Source organism: Carassius carassius, chromosome 15 (genome assembly GCF_963082965.1).
Source record: "Carassius carassius chromosome 15, fCarCar2.1, whole genome shotgun sequence".
Taxonomy (NCBI): domain Eukaryota; kingdom Metazoa; phylum Chordata; class Actinopteri; order Cypriniformes; family Cyprinidae; genus Carassius; species Carassius carassius.
The window spans coordinates 27501451-27519492 of record NC_081769.1 but is presented as its reverse complement, the minus strand read 5'-3'; the positions used below and the strand labels follow the sequence as shown (position 1 = coordinate 27519492).

Below are 18042 nucleotides of genomic sequence, written 5' to 3'. Positions count from 1 at the left end.
AAAGAACATTACAGAGGAAAAACAGCATTGCTGCACCTGGACTTTTCGGATACTGCAGTCTGCTTGGAGTTTGTGCCGTTTCCTGTGTGCCTCGTAACCTCACGGCTCACGTCTGGTCCTTCCTGCAGAGGGTTTGAGTCCTGTCAGCTACGCGTGCAGAGATCCAAATCCGACGACTGTCTACACTGACGCTTTGTGCATCCGCTAGACGGGAACAAAGTGTGCTACTGGGATATCTGACAAGATATGCTCCTTTGGGAACCAACGCTGCACCAACTGTCAGAGAGAAAGAGAAAGAGTGAGAAAGAAGGAGCAGAATAGATAGAAAAAGAGAGAGTCAAAGTCAGGGCATGAGCAGGAGACTAAAAGCCGGTTTTCTTGAGAAGTGATCGCCACAGTGCCCCCTCCTCTTCCCTCACCTCCTTTCTTCTTTCTCTCCTCTCTCTTGTGCCGCTGCTCCTTCTTTCTTCGTGCACACCTCCACTGCTATCCCATCTTCGTACCTCCGCTCTCCTTCCATCACCTCCTCCTCGCCTGCTCCCAAAGACGGAGTGAAGAGGAGAGGCACGGCACACGCACACTTGCTTGTGTGCCGTATCATATCATTCTCTTTTTCCATCCTTCCTCTGGCTCTGTCCCTCTCGTGGATCTAGCCTCTAGCCGCAGAACCACAAGCAAAGGCTTCTGAGTTGTTGGATCCCACACGCGAGTCTCTGTATCCAGCCACAGCCAGAACGATTCCAGCTACATGGGCAAACGCTTGGAACAGCAACCAATGTACCCCCAGTACACTTACTATTACCCTCACTACCTTCAGACTAAGGTAAGGCACCTTGGTTATCTGATTTTGTGATGTACTGATTGTCTGCCTCACATGCTTCCTTGCATCCGGACAGTTCTGACAGATTACTGACACACAAACCACTTGACCGGTATTTGACATGGGCTGCTCTCCGGAGGTGCAAGAGTGTCCGTTTATCAAGAATGCAAGCATACACTATTACACGCAAACTTATGATCCCCAGATTCTGTCCTCTCAGCTGTGTAGCCTGTGGTGGAGGGACTTGAATAATTGCATCCATCTTTCTAAGCCTCTACACCACCCGGACGTGGAGAATTGATTACCAAGGGCTGATCGATAGTGCCGAGATGCTATCGGGGGCACTGGTGATCTCGGCCTCCCTCTGTGATTCATTAATGTTTTTATGTGGTGTGCCCCATAAGAGGCCAGCGTTTGTGTAACATGTTTGAGTGAATGAAAGTGGAGAGGGCTATGATTGGATCAGAGCAAAAAAAAAAAAAAGGCTGTCAGAACAAAGGGCGTGAAGATGCATTTTCCTGATCAGCTTGGGGTGGGTAAATTACAAAGTGCAAAAGATGAATGTGAGGGAAGTAAATTTATGGAAAGTCTTTTGGAGGAGTTGCTTGCTCAACGTTGGCCAAATATGCAAGTGTTCCCAAAAGACACATGATAAACGGCAGTGGCCAATTTGCTCTCCATCAGCAAGTGTTTACGACCTCTCTCTTTCCCTCCTTCTACCCGTGTAACACTACCAGAATTTAGTAAACGCTTGGCCAATCTCAGCCTTCAAAATCTCTGAGGAGCTTGTAGAAACAACTTGATTGACAACCTTCATCGCTAGTCTATACATGACACAAGCAACAGGCACCGTATTACCCATCAACACACACACACTCCCCACTCCTTGTAGCTGCCTTCAAGGTCCAAATGTCCCCACAACAATAACTCACCTTGCTAAATAGACCCGTCAAAGAGAATGCATGCATATTCAAAAGATTCAGAAATGTGCAAAGTATGTTGGTGATCCTCATCGAAGTGGAGCACTATGGTGAACCCTGGAGCATCATGGGTAATGGTCAAATGGGCAAGTCTGGGAATAATTATTGATCTGTAGATTATTAAAGGAGATGGAGGAGTTTTTTTGGCACTGGGTAGGAGTCTCAGATTTCAGAAATTAGGTCTCGCCTGTGAAGGATGGGGACCTCATGTGAGCACGGGTCAGCGTGAGTGCGATTGCGTGTGTGTGCGTGATTGAGGATGTAAATGGCCTGTTATTAATCTTGATTCTAGCGTGCTCTCTGAGTGGAGGCATTCCTCCGGGGGAAATCAATCATGAGGGAGAAGAGGGGCAACTGACACACAATCACTGCCCTCGCTCTCTCTCTCTTTCCCTCTCTCCCCCAATAACGCTCTGTGCTCAATGAGAGGCAAACGTTAAGCGGGAGAAATTATGGTGCGACAGTAAGCTGTTAATGTCGAGAATCTGTAATTCGGTTAAATTATTATAAAGACCCTGGTATCAATTACATGTAAATGACTTACTTTCATTGAAGGAGGTTCAAAAGAAAATGAAATGTGGCTGGAAATCCATCCGTTGTTTTATAATATGGGTCATAGATATCACTGAACATTAAATTCTGTGCAAACAAATTCAGGCCTTATACAGCTAGATTTGTCATACAAAGTGAACAGATTACAAATGCAGTTTAAATCTATCTATCTATCTATCTATCTATCTATCTATCTATCTATCTATCTATCTATCTATCTATCTATCTATCTATCTATCTATCTATCTATCTATCTATCTATCTATCTATCTATCTATCTATCAAAGATAAGAACTACATTGGAATTTAAAAAAATCAATTCAGTTCAATTCCGAAAGGCACACATTCAAAATCAATGGATTCAGAATTTAACTGTGGTCTCCTCATGCAGATATCTACAGTACCAATATCATACCACCTCTTCCTTTTCCTCTTGCAGGGTTTAGCTAAACATGGGTAGATGTATAAACCTGAGTGTGTGAGCTGAGGTATCCTTAACAGCAGTCATATACCAGTGGGATATAAAATAGAATTTAAGGGAGGTAATTCCTCCCTGGTATTGTGTCAACAGAGGCCAGTGGGGCCCCGTCTTCCATTCAATCAGCGGCTAGAAGTCAGAGCTTTACGGTGTGTGTGCGCATTGATGTATCAAAAGAAGGGAAAGGGGAAGACAGCCAGAGCGAGCACTCAAATCCAGAGCCATGAGATTGCGTATACGAGCAAGTGTGTGTGTGTGTGTGTGTGTGGTGTTTGGTTACACTCTGTGGGGTCAGCTTTATGTACAGCAGAAATAACATCCAGTCGCCCATTTAAACCTCTCCTCTCAGTGGGAGTGCATGGTAACTGCCCTGCAGTGAGGTGACACGCGGATTGCCACCAACATTCCCGCTGTATTATGGGAATTGTGCATATATTTGTCAAATTATATTTCCGCTGCTCCCAATGTCATTTAGGATTATTACATTTTGATATTTACTCCGCTTGTGGATAATTACCAGACTGATGCTTCATTTTCCTCTAGCGTCACCTATTTCTTACCACACGGGTGAAAATGCTCTCATCTCCCCTCCTCCAAACAACCTTCATCTGATTAAACTCGTTAATGGACAAGCAATTTTCAGGTATCAACGACAATTACATTTTTGGTATTCATTACCAACACTGTCATTAAACAGGTGAAAGGATAGATTAAAATGCACAAGCACACTCAGCCGTTTCACACACAAATTACTGACTGCAACAAATCGAGTAATTTGACCCTAAAATATGCGTAAAATGTTGAATAATGGTCTGGTTGTTATTTTTAAAAAAATGTGGTTATTCAGTCCATCAGATATCGTTGGAAGACAAAGCCTGACTCCAAATCACTTGCCCAGTCCAGCATTTTCCCTTTGAGATTACAATAACATTACATGTAATAGCTTTATATGATGTTAGGCTATAATACTGTTTAAAAAAATCTAATATTTGGTTTGTTTTTTCTTTTTTTAATGCATTTTATGCTATTTGAGTTTTTCTTCCGAGCTGCTGTTGCAAGCGATCCATAATGACATACGCAGAAACATGAACTACAAACTTACAAGAGTGCAGGCTTTGTATGCGTGTGTGAATTATACATGTAAACACTTCCGTCGGGAAAGCCTGCACTGTAAAATGCTTGCTCTAAGTGTCTGCCTGTAACCATCGAGTTGAGGATGTCAGATCTGCCTAGAGTGCTAAATTATGCTTTTCTCTGTGTAATTTTTCTGTAAGCATTGGAGTGTGCATCTAAGCCACAAATAGGGCCCTATGAATTACGTTAGATTTTTTCCCAACCTTCGTGTTTTCTGTTTTCTTGGTTCAATAAAATTTTGATTATCTAAATCAATGTCAAATATATTAAATTTATAAAAAATTTTAAATGTGTTAAATTTTTAACAATAATAATATCCTATTGTTTTTCCCCCAGATTTTTTTTTTCTGGATTTGTTTTTGATTTAATACAAAAGTAAATAAAATAAATTAGTTAATGCATAAAACTAAAATTTCATATTTTTTTTTTTTGGAAACAAAGTGAAACACAATAGAGGATTACTGGTTAAATTAAAGCTTACACTAAAACAATTCTGATACTGTGTGAAAAAAAATTAAAAACAAAGTTTTAATAAACTCTACAGTAGTATTATTTAATTTATTCAACAAAATTCTGTTTTTATTACTAGATTCCATAGTTCTGTCCACATTTTCCACATTGATGAAAACGTAGGGACCTACACAAATCATATTTGAAGATAGTCTATGTTAAGGTTAGAGTCTATTAATATAGTGTCTGCTTCGTGAGGTTGTGAATGCCTTTTCACTCTAGTTTCTATTTAATGTTGAACATCAGTAAAAAATATAGTGTCACATGACCTCACGAAGTTGGAAAGGCACACATGTTAAACTACATCACTATGCAGTCTAATATGGTATAAAATTACTCCCTGTCTTTCTCTCATCTTCCCGTCCCTTTTCCTCTCTCTCTCCCTCTCCTACTGTGTCCTGGGCATTCTCTCCAGCCATCTGTTCAGAGGGGTGGGGTTCACTCTGAAAAGAGGAACATACTTGGCAAACATACCCACATAGGTGGATAAAACTTTATGCCCAAGATTGTCCTCGTTTCAGTGGTGAAACGCTTTGCATTAGTCACGAACATGAAAAGAAAAGAATAAAAAGCACACAAAAGAGCTGTTTGTAGTAGTACTGTAGTTCAATATTTTCTGGCCTGTTCTGAAGGTGAAATGTGTTCTAGATTTTCACATCTTGCATCAGAGAGTAATAACTCTCATGGGCATCCAGTCACACAAAACCAATATAAGAATGTGCAAGAAGAAACTTTCATTGTCACTCACACGATGCTGAGTTAAAGTACTTGTACAATAGCATTGATAAAAAGATAGTTCTGACTGTAAAATCTGATCTGGTGAGACACGTCAATAAACAAACAAAAGACTTCACTTTCATTCTGTATTGACACACCAAACTATTACGAAAAGACTTAAAGGGTTAGTTCACCCAGATAGCAAAATTATGTAATTAATAACTCACCCTCATGTTGTTCCAAACCCGTAAGACTTCCGTTTATCTTTGGAACACATTTTAAGATATTTTAGATTTAGTCCGAGAGCTCTCAGTCCCTCCTTTGAAGCTGTGTGTACGGTATACTGTCCATGTCCAGAAAGGTAAGAAAAACATCATCAAAGTAGTCCATGTGACATCAGAGGGTCGGTTAGAATTTTTTGAAGCATCGAAAATACATTTTGGTCGAAAAATAGCAAAAACGATGACTTTATTCAGCATTGTCTTCTCTTCCGTGTCTGTTGTGAGAGAGAGTTCAAAACAAAGCAGTCTGGATATACGGTTCGCGAACGAATCATTCAGTTCACCAAATCGAACTAAATCGTTTTAAACGGTTCACATCTCTAATACGCATTAATCCACAAATGACTTAAGGTGTTAACTTTTTTAATGTGGCTGACACTCCCTCTGAGTTCAAACAAACCAATATCCCGGAGTAATGCATGCACTCAAACAGTACACTGACTGAACTGCTGTGAAGAGAGAACTGAAGATGAACACTGAGCCGAGCCAGATAACGAACAATAGACTGACTCGTTCACGAGTCAAGAACCGGTTGCATCGGTTTTTGGATCACCAGTAGTTCTTTCGGACAGTTCGATTCAATAAACCGGTTGAGGAAAACGGTTCACCGGTTCTTTTGTGCTCGACGTAATGGCGTCATTTGCGATGATTGCCCTTGATTCAAGCCTTCGGTTTACCCGCGCTAATAACACTAGCACAGAATCAGTTCAGAATCAATCACCAAAAGAATCAGTTCAGTTCAGACGCCCTGTGTGTAAGTCTGCTTCATGCTGAATCACACATGCGCAGTATCATCAGCTCCTCGATTCTTCTTATCTGGCTCGGTGTTCATCTTCAGTTTGTTTTGAACTCTCTCTCAAAACAGACACGGAAGAGAAGACAATGCTGAATAAAGTCATCGTTTTTGCTATTTTTGGACCAAAATGTGTTTTCGATGCTTCAAAAAATTCTAACTGACCCTCTGATGTCACATGGACTACTTTGATGATGTTTTTCTCACCTTTCTGGACATGGACAGTATACCGTACACACAGCTTCAATGGAGGGACTGAGAGCTCTCGGACTAAATCTAAAATATCTTAAACTGTGTTCCAAAGATAAACGGAGGTCTTACGGGTTTGAAACAAGATGAGGGTAAGTTATTAATTACATAATTTTGCTATCTGGGTGAACTAACCCTTTAAGTGTCTCATTCATAGCTCCAGACACTCCAGAGTTTTCATGTTTTACTCAGGATGCCGTGGACCAATGAATTTCCCTTTTCCATCTTTCTAATCATATAAGGATTTAAAAATGTATTTTGATTTGTTTGCAAGCAGAGGAATGCACACTCTCATGAACACGTCGAAGACTGACATAGAAGAGAAGTCAGACGTCAGATGGACTGTTTTAACAATGTCCTTACTACCTTTCTGTACCTTGAATGTGGTAGTTGCGTTGCTGTCCATGCAGAGTCAGAAAGCTCTCAGATTTAATCAAAAATATCTTAATTTCTGTTTCAAAGATGAACGAAGGTCTTGCGGATTGTAACAACATGAGGGTGAGTAATTAATGACAGAATTTTCATTTTAGGTGAACTATCCCTTTAACTTCTACAGTTTAAAAAAATTGTAGCACAGACATGTTTGCATGCTAAGTATAGCAACTTTTACAAAATGTAACGTATGGGAGACAAAAGAGAGAAAGAGAGAGAGAGTCTCATCACTGCACTAGCATTAGCACAGCTATTTCTCATTGAGTGACAAAACACACACCAAAGACTTCATGTGGCCGCCCAAAATCTAAGCTCCTCGTGGGTAACCACAAAAACTCCAACATGACATATACTCTTCTAAATCACTAAGCAAACTGCACATTTATCACAAGCTTGCCTTTTCCTTTAATCAAAAACACATGAAATAGTTCATTTTCACTTGTTTTAAAACTTTATGCTCCTGAATGAGTCTGTTGCAAAGCATGCTGGGAACTTAGTGTTAAGTTTCAGTTAATGCCAACGAAAAGTGATTAATGTAGTTTTAACCCAGGAGGATTAAGTTAACTTCCACTTCACAAATTCAAGTGATTTGAAAGTAATGAAATTAAGTTGTGACAATGTTCAAGAATTGTTAGCTCATTTGAATTAGAGTGATAGATCCATCAAAAATTTAAATTCTTACATTTACTCATACATTTGAAAACGCTTTGACTGTTTTGGTCTATTCAATGAAAGTCAGTGATATCCAAAACTACAGACCTTACTGACTTTCACGGTATTGTAAAACAAACATAAACAAATTCTAAATATATTCATCTGTGTTCCCTAAAATAAGAAAGTAAAACAGGTTTAAAACAATATGAGGATATATAAATAATGGCGGAATTTTCATTTTTGAAAGGGATATTTCACCCCAAACTTTTTTGTCATCATTTACTCACCCTTGTGTTGTTCCAAATCTGAATGAGTTTCTTTCTTATGTTGGACATAAAAGATGATATACAGTATATATAAAAATAAAAATAAATTGTTGGTTATCAGACAGTTTATGGTCCGCTTTGCCTTTGACTTCCAGATTATTTCTTTCCCTATTATGGAAGTCAATGGGGACCAACAACTATTCGGTTCTTCAAAATTCTTCAAAATAGCTTCTTTCGTGTTCCACATAAGCACTTTCCACACAGGTTTGGAATGACATGAGGGTGAGTGAAGGATGACTTAATTTTCATTTTGGGTGAAATATTGCTGTAAGCAAATCGAGCAAGTAGCAAAAAGTCATTTTCTGAGTGTGTGGAATAGAGACAGACTTATAAACTACACTATTAGGTTCGATACAGTTATATAAATAGCCTCTTCTGCATGTGTATCTGGTCACTGTTACCTTTATCTGGAACTAACTGCAAGCACCTCGAGTATTCATCCATGACCAGCACTCATGTGTGGTCCAAGCTTTAATGGGGCGATCTCACCTAGCTAGTTGGTTTCTGTGGGCTTGAGAGAGCCAAAGGAGAAAGGCACCGGTCCTGGGGTAATGGCCCTGCTGCATTTTTAATAGAAGACCACTTTGTAACAACCCAAGCCTTTTGTAACAACCCAAGCCTGATGGATTCTCCCCTTTTAAGGGCTCTGCCATTTCTTTTAGGCCACTGGCCTAAGTGCTCGACAAAGCCTGTGTTCAGGGATAAATGGTAGAAGAGGAACGAGCCAAAGCTGTGGAAGGCTGTGGCAACACAGGGACTCATCGACATTTTACCATTGGCGTCCGATCCAGTTCCTCATTGGCGCTGTCGCTTCTGGGCTTTGCCTCGTTGCATCTTTGAGACAAACAAGATTTTAGTTAGAGGCTGAGTGTTCAGCTGTAAATATAGATCTGGTGTGGATTCTGGAAGAAGATACTGTTTTTTCTGGGAGAAGGGATGTGCTTGATTTGAGATTTTGGAATGGATCAATCATCTAGATGTGAAGGGTGACGTATGACGCCATCGTCAGCGGTCGCGCATGCATGTGCATGTGTATAAATCTGGTGTTTAATGAGCTTCGAGTTGTAATTAGCGGTTAGAAAAGCTGCTTTTGCTATGAATTCACACAGAGAGCACAGAGGAACAGCCTGTGCAGCTTGGCTTCAGTCACAAATGATAACCACTTGATTTCAAGAAAAAGAGGAGGGATGTTGGTGGAAGGCTGCTCCTCCTTCACAGTGTAGTTCCTTTCAGCCCCTCCTGTCATCTTTTCTTCCACCCCTCCTGTGCGTTTTCATCTAGAGACTCATTGGAAAGCATTTTCCCCTGAAAGCAACCAAGGACAGAGTAGACGACGTAAGGTGTCATAAATCCTTGAGAACGTGCTACTCGTTCACAGACCCCACCCCCACGCCCTCATCTCCCGCTCCAACCTTTTCCGTGTCATGAAAAGTCCAAGCGAGGACTATGCACACACCTTTCGAGTGTCAAAAGAGCCTCCTTTGATAATATACAGCTGCAGTGATTCTAAGCCACCATAACTGTATCCAATTCTCTACGGTCTGGCTGAAAATTAGGCCCCAAAAAGGTATATTAAAGGCCACTCTGGGAAAGGCCATTTGTTTTGGCATCAATTTCAAACCACTGAAGACCGTAAAGATAACATCTGAAAGGACCCGTTCCTCCCTTCTCTTCCCCATTTGGATAAAGACACTTTTGGTTCCCGAAAGTGCCCAGGAGCGGGTGATGATTCAGTAAAGATTTCCCCAGCCTGTGTAGGCTGCTCGGGGTTGGCATGGTGGCTAGCACGCTGCCTGGGATTAGCTTATGTAAACAGTGCTTTTTGTTGGATTTCGGTTGAATTAATTTGCTCGCCCCATGTGCTTTTATCAGGATAATTTGTGCGGCTGACACTCAAAGACTTGTCCAAACATATCCCCAGGCTCAAGGCTAAATACAGAGCTAGTAATGACACTCAAACGCGTGGCGTGCCCTTTTTCCAGACTTCCTATCAAGCTAAATGTGACTGCTGAGGTCATATGTTTTCTATTGAATGTCAAGGTGAATAACCACTTTAATGCATACAAGGCATGGCTGGACTGGCCATTGGGCATACCGGGCATTTGCCCGGTGGGCCGACGTGCTTTTTGGGCCGATATCTCATACTCATACTTTTTTTTTTTTTTTTTTAAACGGCCCATAAAATTTGTACATCGGCGGCCCATTCGTTTTGATTTGTTTTGCTTAATTGGCGGCGCTGGGTTTGTGCCGGTGTAATGCATTGGTCAAAGTCAGTGTTAGTTTTTTTTCTGACAGACCAGCCCATGAAACACGTAGATCAGCGGCCCATTGGCTCTTTTCTTGATTGACACTGGGCTGGCCCAATCACAACTTTAAACGAGTGAGCGAGTGTCAGTGTGTATCTGTAAAAAAAGATGGAGAAGAAACGCATGGAATGTGCAGATAAATAGCGTGAAAAAATAGAACCAGGCCCTTAAAGCAGACACTGTAAACTGTGTCAAAATATATGTTTTCTGACCTTCATCAGCTCCTGTGGCAGATGATGATAGTGAGGACGGAGGATTAGGAGAGAGATGAGAAAGTGTAGAGCCTGCGGTAAACATAACTACTTTCAAAACACTTAGGCCATGTCATGAGTGTAGATTATTTCCACATCTGCATAGTTGACGATTACTGCAATTCACTAGAAATTTAATAAGAGGCGTTTGTAAACCATGTTTTCCGCCAAAATAAAAGCTTGATGCAGTTTGCGTCAAAATAAAAGATCATGTGCTTATCTCTTTCAAGTATAGAAATTGGTACAACTAATTAAGAAAGTTTCCTAAATTTTTTGGGCATTTGTATTACAAAATATGGCTATTACTGTCATTGGATTAATATTATAACTATTATTATGTATAGGTGTAATGTAAATAGACACTGTAACTAAAAGAGGTTTGAATTTTTCTTTGTTTAATTTGCACACTGAATATGGGTTGGAGCTTTTAATTTTGAACTCTCAAAGTGCACCAGATTAATGAATTTAACATTAAAATGCACAAAATTTTCTCACGGGGAGGCATGCCCCCGGACCCCCCTATAAGGACCGAGGACACCACCATAGTTTTAACAAAAATCCTGTAAGAAACACTGGTATTGCTATGCCAGCGCCGCTTATAGCTTGTTTTAGGATTCACCGCTGTGGAGTATAGTTCAACTGTATTAATAAATATAAAATTTTGACTTATTTCATCTGTTAACTCTCACTCGTTCCTATACTAACTCATTACATGGCATTAGTGGTTTTAATGAATAGGAGTTGGTATGCATATAATTAAGGGCGTGCAAAGATGGGTGGTGTTTATGATCATATAGTGGGCCGGTCTGGGCAAAAATGCCCGGGCCGATTTTTTGTCCCAGTCCAGCCCTGATACAAGGTGTTGTTCAAAATTCTGAACTGAAGAATCTGCACCCTTTAAAATGAAGAGGGTGAAATTAAATTAAATTGGCCATACCTCACAGGAACTTGAAATAGAATTGCAGGAAGTGGATTTTACTCCATTTAAATTCAGTGAAACAAACAATTATTAGCATCTTGTGAAATGAAGTGCCCCCCCCCCCCACACACATACACTTTTCATCTTCTTTTTCATTAATTTATACACAATACTGAATTTTTTATAATTATTTGACTTGTTTTCAAAAAAGAAAATATGTGTATATATATATATATATATATATATTGTAAAATCCTTGAAACTGGATAAATTTAAATAAATATTAAAACATTAAATAATTCAATTCTTAAGTGGAAAAATCTGATAATTCAATGAGACAAATTACATTTGTATTGAAAATACATTAAATGAAAGCAAGTCTTAATATCGTGTGCAGTTGTTTCAAGGATTTTTAAAAAACATTTTACATTTAACATTTTGTAGTAAAAAATTAAAATAAAGTACACATTCCTATAGATGTGTAGCTGTCTAAGACTTATAAAACCTTTAAATTTGCTTGAATTTCAGTTAATTTTTATTGAACTTTGTTCAAATGTAATATCAAATTGCAGTTCTGCATCTTATCTTGCCTACTACATCAATTCAAATGAAAACCATTCAATTTAAATCTCAACTGAAATTTGAAACACATTCTCAATTCACTATTCAATCAAAATGTCCACCTGAGGTGAAGTCTATTGTAAAAATGGTGATGATTACCCTATGCTCTTATTAATCCATTTGTTTTTACATGACTAATATATCCTCAGCCGATCTGTGGTGGGTTCAGTGAACAGCTGTGCTTGTTAGCCATTGGTAAGCTTGAAGGCAGGAGCCTCTGCTTTTGATGGTTCAGTTCACTTGAGTGCGTGGATGCTAGAGGTGCTAGGTGGTGGAGAAACCAAGCCTGGACTTATTAGCTGAACTATCTGTCACACAGCAGCACCCTTGATTGCAACTTCTAATGCTCCCTCAAACTGCTTTGAGAAGCATAATGAGAGAAAAAAAGGACTGAGAGGTCAGAGCCGTGGCTTAGGGGTTAATACACAAGCTCTGGGGAACTGAAGTTCGAGTCTTATGTTACTTCTTGACACTGTCCTAAAGACAAATATTTATTTGTCATAGAAGTATAGAAATATCCACTTTGTTTAGATGTAAAATAAATTCTGCCTGAAATACACCAATGAAATAAAAAAATAAAAAAATTAATTGGGTCAGTTTTTATTTATTTATTTATTTATTTTCTTTTTTAAATAAATATGTTTGTTATATTTTAATATATTTCAGAATAATATTTATTCCTGTAATTTTCAGCATCATTACTCCAGTTTCCGGTGTCCCATGATCCTTTAGAAATCATTCGAAAATGCTAATTTGTTGATCAAGAAACTTTATTTTTATCAATGTAAACAGCAATTGTAATATTTAATACTTTTATTTATTTAGGATTTTTCGATAAATCAAGTGTTTAGAAATGAGTTTGAAATCTAAATCTTCTGTAACAGTATAAATATCTTTACTGTCACATTTGTTAAATTTAATATCTATAATTTCTGAATAAAAGTATTAATTTATTTCAGGACAACTTAAAGACCCAAAACTAAATTCTAGATATTATAAACAAATATCTAACTTTGGATTGTAGGATTTTGGATACTTCAGTCCAGTTTAAAATATATTTGAGATCTCTTCTAAAACTCCATAGGAGAAAGCTGCAAGATTACAGTATTTTCTCAGGAGAAACATCTGAGAAGGAAGTCTCTATTTGATGTCTATATAATCTAATTGCCAGGAAAACAATGGAGATGTTATTAGAAATCTCATTTGTGATTGTTATTTCCTGTGGCGCCCTCCCTTTTCTCCTTGTCATTTCCTGTCTTCTCTCTCACCGTCCCTATGAGCAAAGTAGCAAAAAAGCACACAGAGAAGGCCAGAGAACGAACAAGACAAATGCATAAAGAAGTGCAGAAGACAGGAAGTAGAGGATACAGTCCTGACAGGATCCGTCCTAGAGATGCTACAAACAATGTGACCTCATCCTTTCAGCCCCAGCAAACTAATCGGCCTACACGCACACAATAGCTGATTCGATGTGTCTTTTTTAAAGTATAGGCAGCACTGGAGCACTTTACCGCATTCATGTGCTGCATATTTTATTAGCCTCTCCAGTTTTATGAATGATTAAGCTCCTTTGTGTGCGCCGCTCAGCTGCAGCCAGGTCTCACCCTCAACTACAGCATGCATGTGAACTGCTTTTTCTGCGCATGTGTATCTCTTCATAATGCTCTCTCGAAACAATGGGCCCCTAAGGGCCTACACTGCCCAGCGTCCCAGGGTTTTACCCTTCTCGTCCTTTTGTGCTAGCGTGCCTTTGTTTGAAATGCTGGCCCAGACTTTTCCCTCTGCACCAAGATTGTATTTCTCAATGCTAGTCGCTGGGATGAGATGCATTTAGCCGGCTAAAGTGGAGCTAGGCACAAAAAAATAAGTCTTTTTGTAGAAGCACAAGCACTTTCATCTCGCGCTGCGGTAGCCAGAAAGCAGAAGGGCCTTTTGGGGGTGGATGTTAAACTTTAAAATGTCTTTTAAACTTTCCAACGCCCGCCTCTCTATTATGCTACAGTCTGTCTGACTTCCATCAGCTTCCTTTTCTGTCAAAAAACCATCTTGCACTTCAAAAAATAAGATTTGACACACACCAGTCTCAGTCTCTGATTCGGGTGTCATTATTTTCGCAAGAAATGGTGGGCCGCTTTGACAAATAGGTGTGAGAGGAGAGCGGACACGGGGCATGTCAGGGACGGCGTGCTAATGGCTCTGCGGACACATTCCATAAGAGGACATGTGTATCGGTGCACCGCACACCAACTTCACACTAATCATCTTACTCACGGCTTAATGGCTGACATTTGTTTAAAGAAAACAGGGATGCCCGTACAAGCCAATTAGAGAGCGTATTGACATGCATGAAGGGATGTCTTTCTCTTTTGTGTGGGTGTGTGGATGTTTGCGTGTCTCTTTGAATGACCGTGTTTGTGGGGTTCGGATAGAACTTGTGGACGCCGGCAGGCAGGTCGGAATGAGAGGTCGGAGTCAGTCTTGGGTCACAGTCACTCTAACTGTCCGATGCTAATTAGACTGCAAACATGCACGCAAACACACACACACACACACACACACACACACACACACACACACACACACACACACACACACACACACACACACTCGAATGCATTACATCCTAGCCCTACTAATGAGCCTATCACTGTCTAAGAGCAGCATCTCATATCTCTCTCTCACACACACACACACACACACTCGTAGCCTAATGGGCTTGGTCACTTACTGGCCTCTCCTCCCTGATGCACAACACTATCAAACCATTGAGCGCTGCAGATGGTCTGCAAGAGGAATTCACAGAAGACCAGTGTCTGCAGACCAGTGTCTGCAAAAGAGGTCTGATAATAAGATATGTATATATGAATTAAAATATATATATTATAAATAAAATGTATTGGGTTAGTTCAACCTCAACCCGGAGGACTTTCTTTTTGAAGTGCAACGGTAAAGGTTTATTTCTGAATATCCTGGCAAGGGCAAAGTGAATGTTAATATATTATATACACAAATGATTATATATGACCAAATGATTACCAAAAGAAATGTATACACAATTACCTTAAAATGGTCCTTCAAAGAATTTCATGGCCTTTTCATGGTCCTTCATAGGATTCTATCACAGTACTATCACACAAAATGCATGGCACTTGTCCAGAAAACCATGGCACGCACGCACACATGGATACCTAAAGACAGACAGATAGACAGGCAGACAGACAGACAGGTTCTAATACATAGATTGATCAAAGAAAGAATAAAACAGAGGGATATAACATAAACTCTCCTCTTTCCTTTCCTGTCTATCTCCCACTGCCAGCCCAGTTAAACTCCTCATGCCTGAGCTGAGCTGGGTTTGCATAATTCAGCAGGGTGGGCAAATCCAGATCTACAGATTATCATGGCTTACAGCACAAAAGCACATGAGAGCTAGACTGGAGATGAAAAGATAAGCGCACACACAATGCATTGCCATGTCTATATCTTCTGTATTGATTACGTCCTTTTATAGCCGCTGAAAGTGCTGTTCACACACTGTGCACACAAATTACAGCAATTAGGTCTGTTCTGGGCCACACTTCAGATTTCATACAGCTTTCAGTCAGTTTTTAAACTTTTCAAACCACACCGATGCGCTGTTTGACTTGATTCTTTGTCATACCGGCTTGATATTCTGTCTTCTCGTAGCACACACTGGAAATCCTTTTTTTTTCTTGCTGCCTTTTAGCTTTTCAAGCAATTCAATTTGATCTCAGCTTTTCGAAAGGATCGTCACACAATTTTTTTTTCCCAGAGAATTTTATTAAAGGTCCTAATGGAGGATGCGGTACTGCTGTTTATTATAGGAAAGAACCTGAGTTACCTGAGGCAAATATGGTCTCCAGAGCAGGTTTTAGCTTAATAGGACAGAGAATCTTCAAAGCAGAGAGTTCTCACAGACGGCAGCTCTGGTTTTTGCACAAAAGGAAAAGCTTCCTCTGGTCTCCACAGATGTTATCTGGTCAAATTGGCTCTGGTCTTTGTCAAGAGTGTGTTCCTTTTTGAATATACGGCGAGTGTCTGTTGTAAATACGTCTCTGTTTCCATTGTGGTGCTGGTTTGTGTTGAACATTGACTTAGGAATTAATCCAATATGAGGAGAAGGTCAGATTGTGGACGGGACACTGCACAGAACAGATTTTGTGGCGCTGCAGCTTTCAGTCAAAATTTGAATTAGAATAATTATTGCACAAAATGTTCTTAACGAAACAGATGAAACCTAAAAATGAAAACTAATTTCGTTCCAAACCTGTATGCTTGTTGTCCACAAATGAAGAATGTTTAAATAATGTTCATAGTGGTCATCTGTTAGGCCCCACGATCCTACAACAGAGACCCCAAAAAAGACAAAAGAGCACCATAATTAGTAATCTATATAGCATGTGTTCTTCTGAAGCTGTAAGACATTATGTGAAGGGACAGACATATTCCCATATTTATTAATAATCATCCCTTCCAATGGGTTGTTATCTTAACAACTGTTCACTGAAGACTCATAACATAGGCATAAGTCTTATGGATAAATTCTTTTTGAAGTTTAATAGCCATCTATTAAAAATAAATCTGTAAGAATTACCTTAAAAACACAATATAAATTCTTATAGTAACAGTATAAATAAGATACATTGATACATTTTTTTTTTGTTCACTTGTTTATAAACAAATAAATAAATCTGCTAGTGCAGTGAGACAAAATACATAAAAAATACATTCTTTGAAGACACATTCTTGGAAAACTAGTCTTAATATCTTATGCAGTGTTGAATTGAAAGTATATTTATTTTATTTCAAGGATTCTAAGATATTTCAACTGAAAATACCTTCTTTTATTACAAATTATTTTTATGTATTTATTTTTGTATTTATTTTTTTGCAGTCTGAGCACTCTGAAACACTGCTGTAATGATCTAATTCAGTCATACTAGTTTGGAACAACATTTGAGTATGTAAATAATGATAGAATATTCATTTCAGTCTAAATTATTCAAATTATGCTTTCTAAAATAAAAAGCAGCTGCAGTTGTCATCAAAGCATGCAGGTTGTGGCCTTTGGTTCAGGTACAACAGTACGAGAGTCTGACTTGCAAAGGTGTATACTTTCCAGCACTTTGGAGTGAATTCCTTGCAGACACAGCTTGAGTCGTTCTAGGTAGGTTTCAATTTCAAATGCATTCTTTCTCTCTCTTGAGTGGAGCACTGCTCTCTCGCCCTCAAATTGAGCCAGCGTTACTGGAAACCAGCTGCAGAGAGACTCCCAGAGGTGTGTGTGTGCCAGGATCACCCCTTACCACCAATTAAACCACACAGTCTTTTCAAAGAATCAATTATTAATAACAAGAGGCAATTCACAGCGGCCTGCCTCTCATGTACTCTCTCTCTCTCTCTCTCTCCCTCATGTCCTTTTGGGGTTCTTTATCCCTCTTTCTTTCACTCCATCACTGTTCCGAATCGTCTATGCATCCCTCCCTCTCTTCACCCTGCCTTCTTGCCGCAAGCAGGCTTTTCTCAGGTAACACTGCTGCATTCCAGAAGAGGACAGTGATACGTCCGCATTGTGCTAGACACGCAGAGCTCTAGGAAAATCCCCACCCTTGCTTTAATGGTGTTGAAAGGGAACAGAATGCCATCTACTTCGGTAGCCTGATCAGCTCAAGCATGCATGTGTGTGTGTACTGCAAGCTGGTGCACCGGAGCAGTATATGGCTCTTATGGTGCAGTGTTTGACTAAACAGCGCTATCATGCTCGATGCAACTCCTAATGGGTCTAGCGGAAAGAGGCCTGGCTCAAGCGGATGTCTGCCGCCTGTACCATAATTGGCACTTAGACAGTAGGAGAGACAGCGAGCGCCGGGTTAGTACGTGCTGGCAATCGCCCGCGTATACCGCGCGATTGTTATTATGCACGAATAATTGGATTTTTCTTTTTTTGTGTCATTCTATTCCCTTCACTCCCACACTTTTCCATCATTCTGACATTAAA

At 39.7% G+C, this 18042-nt stretch overlaps 1 protein-coding gene across 1 annotated transcript in view; it reads left to right on the top strand.

Moving 5' to 3' along the window:
* Positions 1-271: 271 nt before the first annotated feature.
* LOC132158744 (RNA-binding motif, single-stranded-interacting protein 3-like) overlaps positions 272-18042 on the top strand; it is a 129675-nt gene continuing 111904 nt past the window's right edge. Inside the window, exon 1 of the mRNA XM_059568291.1 lies at positions 272-823. Within this exon, the coding sequence (XP_059424274.1) occupies positions 749-823 (75 nt within the window). The 5' untranslated portion in view covers positions 272-748. The remainder of the gene's footprint in view (positions 824-18042) is intronic.